The sequence below is a fragment of the Rhinopithecus bieti genome, unplaced genomic scaffold (genome assembly GCF_001698545.2).
Source record: "Rhinopithecus bieti isolate Rb0 unplaced genomic scaffold, ASM169854v2 scaffold_15087, whole genome shotgun sequence".
NCBI lineage: Eukaryota > Metazoa > Chordata > Mammalia > Primates > Cercopithecidae > Rhinopithecus > Rhinopithecus bieti.
The window spans coordinates 127,533-139,768 of NW_016808547.1; the positions used below are offsets into that span (position 1 = coordinate 127,533).

The following is a 12,236-nucleotide window of genomic DNA, read 5'->3' on the forward strand; positions in this document are numbered from 1 at the left end:
TCGTTTTTAGCTTTTTTTGAAAAAGTAACACATTAGGATAAAAATATGCCAAATAATGTTGGGTTCCTTTTCCCCACTGCCTGTTTTTATGTGCATATGACATTTCCGCCCTCCAATCTTGTGTTTACTATAGGGACAAAGACAAAATTGATAAAATAGTGACTTCTTTAGGATTAAAAATTGGAGCCCGGGAGGCACGACATTCAGACCCTAAAGTTCAGATCAACGCCATTTGTAGTCAATGGCTACCCATATCACATGCTGTTCTTGGTATCCTTTATTCTAATGGTCTTTAATGGAATAGTTTTGATAAAGCAAGAAAAAACAATGCGTTATGGCAACCAGGAAATTCTCTGGAAATAACATTCAATCCAAAATAAGTCTTCTCTGCTTATCTGGTGTTCTACCATGAAACTGTATTAAATACCTTAATAATTAATACGCTAATACTAATTTATGTTAACATTACTAATAGTGAACTTCTTTAAGAAGACAATTCTTTTTGTGTTTATTTAGTAAACTGTAAAAATAAAAATGTTTACACTAAGATTTAAATAAGATGTTTGTGTTAGATAACTGTTTCATTTCAAGGTCACCGATAGCCAACCTGCTAAGCTCTGTTCTCATGTGTTCCATGAGTCTCAGTGTTAAAGTATCTGTCATGAGGATCCTTTCTGAGCTGTTAGGAGTTTGTGAACTCCCTGAAATTGTGTGCATGTTTTGAGATGTGATGCATAAAGCAGTGTTGCCATATAGCACAGGCATTTTCTGTATGGACAGACTTTGTTACCTCAATATTTAGAGCATACAGTGAATATTCACCTTGGTGGGAGGCACTGACTCAAGGTTTTGAGTCCTTAACAACAGACTTCAGCGATGGTGTGTCAGAAACTTCCTAGTCCCCTTGATATTACAGCCGAGAGAGTGGAGAGACTGATGTGCACAGGATCACAAACCTTTGACTCTCTTCCACCAGAAACTCAAGCACTGAAAGCAGGTAAGGAAAGATGGACCTGTTGGAATATACCATGTCATTGACTGTCCTCCATCCAGGCTGCTCTAGACCAATTTGCTGAATGCTAGGCTAGTTTGCTAAATGGCCAATTTGCCAAATGTCCACTTCCACAAATGAACAGTTTCACAAATGACCATTTCACCAGTTTTGCCTCCCACCCCCACCCCAAAGGTTTTCTTGTTACAGCCATTTTGCTCAGCCAGTAGGATGAGAGACCAGCGACTTCCTGTACACATGCTCCTCATGAGAAAAGAAGCTCCCATTCTGGGCTTCGTAGGTTCCATGAAATTTGTCTCTATGTATTTTCTTTTCTCTAATTCTTTTCCTCCAGTTCTATTGCTTTTGTAACCCTGCCCCCAAACCACTACACTGTTGTTCTTGGCATCACTATTGACTTTTGGTTCATAAAATCTAATGACCAGTTTTCAGTCTTCATAGGACTAGATCTTCCACTCGCATTTGATGCAGGTGATCGCTCCTCCTTGAAACAATTTCTTCCCTTGACTTCTAGGCTTCCATTGCTTCCATTCCCTTGCTTCTGCTTTTCTTCCTGTCTCCCTGGCTGCTTATACTTAATAAGGTCTTTTTGTGATTCCTCCCCATCTCCCTGGCTTTTTAACTTTGGGGTGCCCCAAGTAAGATTCAAGTCTTTGATCCTCATCTGTTTTACCTGCAGTCCCTCTTTTGATAATCTCATCCAATCTCAAGACTTTAAATGACAACTACATACTCATAATTCACACAATTGTGTATCTTCAGAGCATGTCTGTTTTCTGGACTCTGGACTGATATCTAGAACTCCCCCTATACTGTGTTTTCTAAGAAGCATCTCAACTGAACATATCCCAAACTGGACTTTTTATCTTATCCCCAAGCCTGCTCACCTAGTCATTCCCATCTCAGGGGGACCTCAATCTTTTCATTTACTCAGTCCAAAAACCTTGGAGTCATCAATGGCCCTTGTATTTATCTCACACTCCAACATCCAGTCAAATCCTGTTTATTCTTCCTTTGAAATACGGAATTCAGCTATTTCCCAATGTTTTCACTTCCTGGCCAACATGGTGAAACCTTGTCTCTACTAAAAATACAAAAATTAGCTGGGCGTGGTGATACATGCTTGTAGTCCCTGGTACTTGGGAGGCTGAGGCAGGAGAACCACTTGAACCTGGGAGGCGAAGGTTACAGTGAGCGAGATAATGCCGCTGCACTCCATCCTGGGTGACAGAACAAGACTCCGTCTGAGAAAACAGTCAGACAACAATAATAACAAAACAACTAGTATCCCTGCTTTTGCTCTTGATTCCTGTTAGTGATTTCTCAATATTGCAGACAAAACAGAGTGATCCTCTTAAGATATAAGTCAGGGCATGTCATTCTGTTCTTCATTCAAAGCTTCCACTGGCAAGACTTCTGATACATGTTTGATTCTTACTTCCTGTGGCTTTCTTTTTTCTTCTTTAAATTTTACTGTTGAATTCTTTGTATACAAATTATTTTAACGTGAGGTGATGGAGTTGTTTTAAAAAAATTCATTAATCAATGGTTTTTTACCTCCAATATAGGTTAAGGAAAATGTTCATATGTTAATACGTAATTGCGTTAAAATTTGTGTATTTAAGGAGAATTGGTATCTTAATATTGAATCTTAATTTATTTCTAAGAATTTGTTAATATCATAATACAGTATTTTGTCCATTTTATTTTCTAACTTGTTATTGTGGGGATTGGAAAAGCTATTGATTTTTATATATCTTGTTAACAAGCTACCTTGCTGATTGTTGGCCTTTGGTAACATTCCTCAATTCTATTTTTTCTATACTTGATATAGTGAAAAATGTATTAGTGCTTATAGTAGGTGTTTAACCTCATTGCGTAGCTTTAACTTTCATATGAGATCCCTCACCCCATCAAATTTGCATTGCTTTTCCTTCTTATTTCTTGCAAATTCTGTTGCTTTTGCTCTGCTATTCTTTCCTAGCATCTTACCCTTTTCTAATTAAAATCTTATCATAGTTAGAAAAAGTTATGGCTTCCTGATGCGTTTAGATAATGCAAATGTTCTAAACATGTTTAATCAATTTTCCAGAAAAATATGTGTTTTTTTACTAATGGAAAGATAGTGACATTTTTATTCCTATTTGGTTTAGCTTTTTATGAAATGTGGAAGTGAGGAGACTGCTCCCAGTTATCATATTTTTTCCCAAAATGTTTGCAGTTGATGGCTAGGCCTTGCCTCAGATAAGCAAGGTAAGGGAAGTGGGAAAGTTGGGGCTGGGCTAGGAAATATGGTATTGTTTGGGTAGGATATAGTTGGGGTGTGGTGGGTGGGGCAACGATAATGCTTTTCTCCTCACCCAGAGGTTCATTTCAAGCAACCCCAGGGTAAACAATACAATTTTACAGTAATATATCCTTTTTGTTGATACTCATGTAGAGAAAGCTGTTGAAAGCAGCTCTGGGATTTTGAATTGAAGTGATGTAATTTGAAGAAGTGGCGTCATAGTAGTACAAGAGTTAACTTTTGTTGAACAGGTCAAGGCGAGTTCCTAATCTAAGCTGGCCTTGTTCATCTAATTCTGTCTACCTCAGTAGAGATTATGCAATGTATGAGTATCTCTGCTTCCCCGGTGTGTATTATGTGTGGCACGGTGTGTGGTGGGTTGGTAGGAGAAGGGATATTTCCAAGTTTCGCAAGTCTTGGGGAATCTAATCTCTTTCTACATTTCCTTATTTTTATGTGAGTTCCCCTCCTGTCTCTGCTGCTTTCCCCTACAAGTTTAGATTCTGAACTCATGTCTTGTGGATATTGTTTGCAGGCAACGCTCGTCTAGCTGTGTTCTTCTTGCCCCATCTTTAGTTCACCGATGCACTGCCTTTTTCTTTTTCTTTCTTTTGATTGTTTTGTGTATTTCTTTATTATATTATTTTCTCTATGCTATTGTAATTGATATGTCTCTTGCTTCAAACCTTAATGATTCTCAATGTCTTTTGTAGCAGTTTGGATTTTATGTGTTGAAGTGTTGGTGATTGTTCAGTGGTTACTTAGGGAAACAAGTTTTAGTTACTTAGTTGGCATATTTATTTTAATGTTATTTGTGTGTATTACCTGTGTATGTCAATGTGATTAAAAGCCTTTTACTGTGATGAGATTTTAAAGTTTTATTGAGTTCAAAATGGTTTGTGCATTTAAATAAGTAATTAAATAATAATATGCAGACATAGCAGAAATCATGAATAAATCATGTAGTGTGACTGAAGGTCAGATCATCAGCCTGTGAAATAAACTTGACCTGTCTTAGTGGCATTTCATATGACCCACTGTGACCTGACCCCAAAACATGTTTTGACTAGATTTTTTATTTCTTGTTTTCTCTAATATACTAGTGTTTCTGAAAAAGAATGATCATTATGCTTTTAGCGTTGATTGGCTGTTCTCCGCATCTGAGAAGGGCCTTCTTTTCCTTCCCTGAAAAATTCTGTTTGTCCTTCCCAGCAGAAGATTAATGCATGTTTTTTTATGTTTACTTCGCCTAGTTGAGTTGGAGCATTAGGTGTATTACAAATAATTTTTGCCGTTGGGGATAATAAAAAGTAATTATGATGAGGTGAGTAAAGAAAGAATGATGGATGAAATAATCTGAATGGGGGAATAGAAGGAGGCGCCCAGTGAAATGGGTGATGAATGGCTAAAAAATGATAGAATAAAATGAAGTGAATAATGGGAGCCAGAATTAATGGCGTAATTTACATGCTTCGGTAAGGCTACTCCCGCCAGATAATATTTCAGTAGCAATTTCATTGTACTCAAACATTTTATGGATAACTGAATGTTTTTTTGGCCATTGGGAGATAATCTGAGAGATTCTGGTAGAATCATGAGGGAATATCATAAAAGATTGGAAAATTTGCTGATTAAGATTCTGAAATAACATCGTAATTATATACATTTAAAATTGCTTACCATCTACGCCATCCTTCCATTTCTTGCTGATGAATAATAGATAAATTTTATTATAGCCTCTACTATCACATTTTCTGTGAACATTTTTCTTAATAATTCATCTTATGTTTTTCTGATTTTAGTATATTTCTGATAGTGCAATCCATTCTATTCCATGAAGTTGTTTTATTGATTTTATTTTTGTTATTTGTTTTTTAACCAGTATATCAGGTTCAACAGTTGTTACGTAATAATACAGTGTTTTCAGGTATACCTGGGTAAGGTCATCACCATTACTTTGTTCTTTTCCATCTTCTAGCTGATAGTTTTTTTCGTTTAAGTTTTATTTTTTAAATTTAGGAAAATGTACCTTGGGAAGTTGGTTTGATAGCATTTTCATCTCCATTGTATTAGATACCCAAGCCAGGAATAACAGAGTATTATTTTCCTTTCGTATAGAGTGCAGTGTATTAGTGATATGCGCCAGGGAGAAAAGTAAGGCAGGAAATGGGATTCGGCACCCACAAAGCCTAAAAATTTTTCCCTAACTTAATGAAGACACTGACCTTTACTCGCTGCTCAACAGTACCGCTTTGGGTGTAAATGAAGTGTGGGACTGTTACAGGACTTTATCCTTTGTTCTTGTGTTCTTGCCTCTTTTCTTCTTCAGATTCACCTTCCAACCTGACATTTGAATCTTCAGTCAGCATTCTCACCTCTGAGTCTCCTTCATCTCAGTATTAGTGACTATTGTCCCTTCAAGAAGTCTATGGTTAGTTTAACTATAGCCTAAATAACTTCCCAGTCACAGCTGTTCCCTCGCTAGTAGGGCCCCATTTTCTTGTAATTACATTTCTTTTTGTTCTCAGCAAATGCTGGACACACAATGGTTACTTTTTACACATCCTTCTGATCACTATCTGCTTTGTTCCCCTCTACCATCATTCCCAGTACCCACAGCAGTGCGTGGCACACAGTAGTTGTTAACTGGATGGATGGATAGAAACATAGACAGACAGCAAGCATCTATACAGTTGATGCTTACTTAATGACCATACATGCTGATTATTCCAGATCACTTCATGAACTTAGGCACATGAGGATTTAATCTGCAAGGTGAACAAATACACTTCTTTTTTCACTAAAACTAAGTGAAATCACATTTTTGTAAGATGACGATTTTATCATCTTTAATTCCTCCTGAAGGAAAGACATAACCTGGTGATAATGAGCATAGACTTTAGAGCCATACAGATCTGGATTTGAGTGATGGCTCCTCCATTTAAAATCTGTGTGACTTTGGGTCGAATTACTGAAGTTTTCAAAGTCTTCCTTTTCTTGTATGTAAAATAGGAATATGGTATCTACTTCATTTAATGGTTGTGATAAATTATGTGCTATAATATATGTAAAGTGATTAACACAGTCTCTGGATCATAGTGATAAACCCGTTGGAAGAGACCATTTCTCTGTAGATACTAGTAGATACCTCTGGTATTTTTTCCCTTCTACTCTAACAATAAAATGTGTTCTGCATTTATATTTTAGTTCACACTTTTCAGATATTCTTATGAGTTTTAGCAAAAGTCTAGAAACAAGGAAAGTTGTCTAAGGATTGGTTGAAGGAACAACTGGAGTACTCAGCCTGGGGAAAAGAAGGGAGGCAGGGAAGGCATGAATGCAGGTGATTCAAAGGAAAGGGGAGGGAAGTAGGTTTGTTAGATGTTGCTCCAGAGGAGAGAACTGCGGCCATAGCTAGAAATTGTGAGGAAGCAGAGTTCATTCTGTGTTTGAAAGTTCTGACATTTAGAGCTTCCTGTAAGTTCTGACATTTAGAGCTTCCTGTAATGAGGAGCTTGTCTCTTGCAGTGGTAGTGAGGCCCCCTAGTGCCAGCGGTTTTGATTGCCTAATGAGGCACCTGACCAAGCCAGGCTCAAGGATTGTTTCTCATGTTTTTGTATGCTATTGCACAGCCCAGTGACCTGCAGCAGAGTGGGTGTAAGTGGAAGGGCCTGCTCTTGGAACTAAATGCATTGATTTTGAGGGACAGATGCTAAGGAAGGCAGAAGTAGTGTCTAGTGCTAGACACTAGTACTAGAGAAGTCTTGTCTAGCAGGAAGATATCTGAAGAGTATAGCAGTGGACAGTCAACGATTTAAGCAGTCACCTTCCGGGTTAGCTTACATGAACTAGAAAGGTAGAAGGAGTTAGGCCACTTTGAATCAGGAGCCCTACAGGTATGTGGCCATTTGGAAGGCAAGTAGGCAGAATGGCTACCTGCATGGCTTCCATGGCTTACAGAGAGAGGAGGGGAATATGACATGGCAAGATGGGGATGAAGGTTATCAGTTAGGTGTGAAGTCTGAGCTTGGGAAATAAAGCAGGAATCATAATGTCAAAGGTGAGGGACAACATGGGAGAGAGGCACAAAGTGTTGGGACCAGGAAGAGTTGTCCAGCTTCCAGAGCTGGAGCATAAAGTTAGGACCATAGGATTAGCCTGAGTGCTTTGATGCTCAGTCCCGGAGTATAGGGCTAAAGATGCTGTTATTCTATCAGCCTTGGGACACGGATTGGTCTTGTTCATGTGCTGGGGTTGAGCATGCAGGTAGGTTCATAAGGACCCCTACATGGGAAGGGAGCCAAGTCCTAGGAAACAGTCTACCTGCCTGGTTTCTACCTTCCAAACCCGAACTCCCAAACAGAATTTGTATTCAACTTAGTGCTCCCCTTTTGTCAACAACTTTTTAGTATTAAAACTCTGAATGCTTTCTCTATATCCTGACAGACATGAGGGTAATTCTTCAGGAAAATAGCTTAATTACCTTCTCCACCCCTCTCATTCTCACCCCAGGGAAAACCACACATATACACCCACACCCTGCCTTTTCTGTGATGGTACTTCTTGGGTCTAACACAGTGGCTGATATTTCAGTTTGACCTTCTAGTACTGATGAATTGCCAGTACTCATCCTGACCTTGAACCCTTCCTCTTGAACCCTGGTTATTAAGGCTTATGCTTGTTTCCCTGCCAGGGTTGTTCCAAACCCTGATATCTGTCACTCTTTCACTTCCTTCTTCCTGTTCTTTGCCTTTTCCAGAAGGAATATAGGCATCTGAGAAAGGTTCCATACTGTTGTACATTGCTCCAGATAGGGACTTGGGCTCTTGCATATCAGTTCATAAGCTCAGAATAGTTGGGACATAGCATTATTAGAGAGAGGCTGATAGGCCCTCTTCTGTTGCTACAGACAGGGAGAGGACTTGGAGAAAACTGCCTGGAATGGAGCTGGGACCAATCTTCATCTTACCCAGCCATATCAATACTTGCTGTTTCCCTGCTTGACTAAACTGAGAGATGCTTGATGTTGCCAGATGATAACATATTTGTGATATCCTGTAGGCCTCTCACTCAAGAAGAAATTGCTCAGAGACGTGAGCGTGCAAGACAAAGGCATGCAGAGAAGCTTGCAGCAGCACAGGGACAGGCACCCTTGGAGCCCACCCAAGATGGCAGTGCCCTTGAAACATGTCCAAAAGGAGAGGAGCCAAGAGGTATAGCTTTCCTAAGTAGGCTCTGTTGCAAAGTGTTTGCCTTTTGCTTAACTTGGGACANATCAAATTTGCTTGCTTTTCCTTCCTTATTTCTGCCAATTCTGTTTGCTTTTGCTCTGCTATTCTTTCCTAGCAATCTTACCCTTTTCTAATTAAAATTCTTATCATAGTTAGAAAAAGTTATGGACTTCTGATGCGTTTAGATAATGCAATGTTCTAAACATTTTAATCATTTTCCAGAAAAATATGTGTTTTTTTACTAATGGGAAAATAGTGACATTTTTACTTCCTATTTGTTTAGCTTTTATGAAATGTGGAAGTGAGGAGACTGCTCCAGTTATCATATTTGTTTCCAAAATGTTTGCAGTTGATGCTAAGGCCTTGCCTCAGAATAAGCCAAGGTAAGGGAAAGGGGAAAGTTGGGCTGGGCTAGGAATATGGTATATATTTGGTGGGATGTCGTTGGGCTGTGGGTAGCGGAGGCACGGATAATGCTTTTCCTCCTCAATGCAGAATTCATATCAAGCCAACCCTCAGGGTAACATACAATATGTACAGTAACGTATCCTTTTGTGATACCTCTGTAGGAGAAAGCTGTTGAAAGCAGCTCTGGGATATTGAATTGAAATGATGTAAGTGTGAAGAATAGTGCTAGTAGTAGTAGCAAGAGTTAACTTTTGTTGAACATGTCAGGGGAGTTCTAATCTAAGCTTGCCTTGTCTCATCTAATTCTGTCTACCTCAGTAGAGATTATGAATGTATGAGTATCTCTGCTTCCCCGTGTGTATTATGTGTGCACGGGTGTGGTGGGTGTAGGAGAGGGATATTTCTCAAGTTCCAGAGTCTTGGGGAATCTGTCTATTCTACATTTCCTGTTTTTTATGTGAGTTCCCCTCCTTCTGTCTCTGCTGCTTGCCCCACTAGTTTAGATTCTGATCATCTCTTGTGGATATTGTTGCAGCAACTTCCTACATGGTTCTCCTGCCCCATCTTTAGTTCCACCCATCCACTTGCCATTCTTCCTTTAGAGTGATCTTTATAAGACTCAGCTATGAAGATATGTCTTTTGCTCAAAAACCCTTAATGATTCTCACTGCCTTGAGCAGTTTTGATTCAAGTGTGAAGTGTTGGCGATGATCTCAGTCGTACTTAGGGAAACAAGTTTTAACTTACTTGGTTGGCATATTTATTTTAATGTGTATTTGTGTGTATTGCCTGTGTATGTCAAGTGATAAAGCCTTTACTGTGATGAGATTTTAAAGTTTTATTGAGTTCAAAATGTTTGTGCATTTAAATAAGTATTAAATAAATAACATGCAGATATAGCAGAAATCATGAAAATAATATGTGAGTGACTGAAGGTCAGATCATCAGCCTGTGAAATAAACTTGACCTGTCTTAGTGGCATTTCAGGCCCACCGTGACCTGACCCCAAACCATGTTTTGACAAGGTTTTTATTTCTGTTTCTCTGATATACTAGTGTCTGAACAAATGTCGTATCTTTACTTGTGCTGTTCCTCCATCTGAGAAGGCTTCTTTTCCTCTGATAAAATTCTGTTTGTCCTTCAGGAAAAAGGTTATGCATTGTTTTTTAGTACTTTCCTAGTGATTTGGACATAGGCATATTCAATAATTTTTGCCCTGGGGATAAGTAAAGGAATAGATGGGTGAGTGAATGAAGAATGAATGAGTGAATATCTGAATGGGGGAATGAACAGGTCAGTGAATGGGTGAATCAATGGCTAAATTAGTAAGTAAGTAAATGAGGGAATAATGGGATGAATGAATGCCTAATTGTGAATCTAGACTACTCTCAGATAATAGTTCAGTGCTACATGTAGTAACAATTTCTTGTACTAACAATTTTAGGATGTTGGATGTTTTTTGGCCATTGGGAGTATCTGAGAGATTCCAGTAGAATCATAGGGAATATCAGAGAATTGGATAACTTGCTGTTAAGATTTGAAATACATGTATTTATATCATTTAAAATTCCTACCTCTACCCATCCTTCATTTTCTTGCTGATGAATAATAGTATTATTATGCCTCTATTATTAATTACATTTTCTGTGAACTTTTTTCTTAATCATTCATCATATGCTTTTCTGATTTTAGTATATTTTTGATAGTGCAATCCATTCTATTCCATGAAGTTTTTTACTGATTTTATTTTTGTCATTTGTTTTTTAACCAGTATATCAGGTTCAATAATTGTTACGTGATAATATAGTGTTTTCAGGTATACCTGGTAAGGTCGTCATCATTACTTTGTTCTTTTCCATCTTCTAGCTGATTTTTTTTCATTTAAGTTTTATTTGTAAAATTTAGGAAAATGTACCATGGGAAGTTGGTTTGATAGCATTTTCATCTCCATTGTATTAGATACCCAAGCCAGGAATAACAGAGTATTATTTTCCTTTCTTATAGAGTACAGTGTATTAGTGATACGCGCCAGGGAGAAAAGTAAGGCAGGAAATGGGATTCGGCATCCGCAAAGCCTAAAAATTTTTCCCTAACTTAATGAAGACACTGACCTTTACTCACTGCTCAACAGTGCCACTGTGATTGTAAATGAAGTGTGGGACTGTTACAGGACTTTATCCTTTGTTCTTGCGTTGTTGCCTCCTTTCTTTGCTTCTTCAAATTCACCTTCCAGCCTGACATTTGAATCTTCAGTCAACATTCTCACCTCTGGTCTCCTTCATCTCAGTATTAGTAACTATGGTCCCTTCAAGAAGTAACATCCATGGTTAGTTTAACTATAGCCTAAATAACTTCCCACTCACAGCTGTTTCCTCACTAGTAGGGCCCCATTTTCTTGTAATTACATTTCTTTTTGTTCTCAGCAAATGCTGGACACACAGTGGTTACTTTTTACACATCTCTCTGATTACTATCTGCTTTGTTCCCCTCTACCATCATTCCCAGTACCCACAGCAGTGCGTGACACAGTAGTTGTTAACTGGATGGATGGATAGAAACATAGACAGCAAGCATCTATACAGTTGATGCTTACTTAATGACCGTACATGCTGATTATTCCAGATCACTTCATGAACTTAGGCGCATGAGGATTTAATCTGCAAGGTGAACAAATACACTTCTTTTTTCACTAAAACTAAAGTGAAATCACATTTATGTAAGATGATGATTTTATCATTTTTAATTCCTCCTGAAGGAAAGACATAACCTGGTGATAGTGAGCACAGACTTTAGAGCCATACAGATCTGGATTTGAATGATGGCTCCTCCATTTAAAATCTGTGTGACTTTGGGTCAAGTTACTGAAGTTTTCAAAGTCTTCCTTTTCTTGTATGTAAAATAGGAGTATGGTATCTACTTCATTTAATGGTTGTGATAAATTATATGCTATAATATATGTAAAGTGATTAACACAGTCTCTGGATCATAGTGATAAACCCGTTGGAAGAGACCATTTCTCTGTAGATACTAGTAGATACCTCTGGTATTTTTTCCCTTCTACTCTAACAATAAAAATGTGTTCTGCATTTATATTTTAGTTCACACTTTTCAGATATTCTTATGAGTTTTTAGCAAAAGTCTAGAAACAAGGAAAGTTGTCTAAGGATTGGTTGAAGGAACAGCTGGAGTACTCAGCCTGGGGAAAAGAAGGGAGGCAGGGAAGGCATGAATGCAGGTGATTCAAAGGAAAGGGGAGGGAAGTAGGTTTGTTAGATGTTGCTCCAGAGGAGAGAACTG

The 12,236-nt window shown here is 38.3% G+C and overlaps 1 protein-coding gene across 4 annotated transcripts in view; it reads left to right on the top strand.

Moving 5' to 3' along the window:
- The window catches only part of EFL1 (elongation factor like GTPase 1), a 152,532-nt gene that overhangs the window by 35,336 nt on the left and 104,960 nt on the right, over positions 1-12,236 (top strand). For all 4 annotated transcript variants that reach the window (XR_001888148.1, XM_017886863.1, XM_017886865.1 and 1 more), the window contains 3 exons: positions 134-270; positions 875-997; positions 8,815-8,914. Coding sequence is in view for 3 of the 4 variants with exons in the window: in XM_017886863.1 (XP_017742352.1) it covers positions 134-270; positions 875-997; positions 8,815-8,914 (360 nt within the window). In the remaining variant the exon portion in view is untranslated. The remainder of the gene's footprint in view (positions 1-133; positions 271-874; positions 998-8,814; positions 8,915-12,236) is intronic.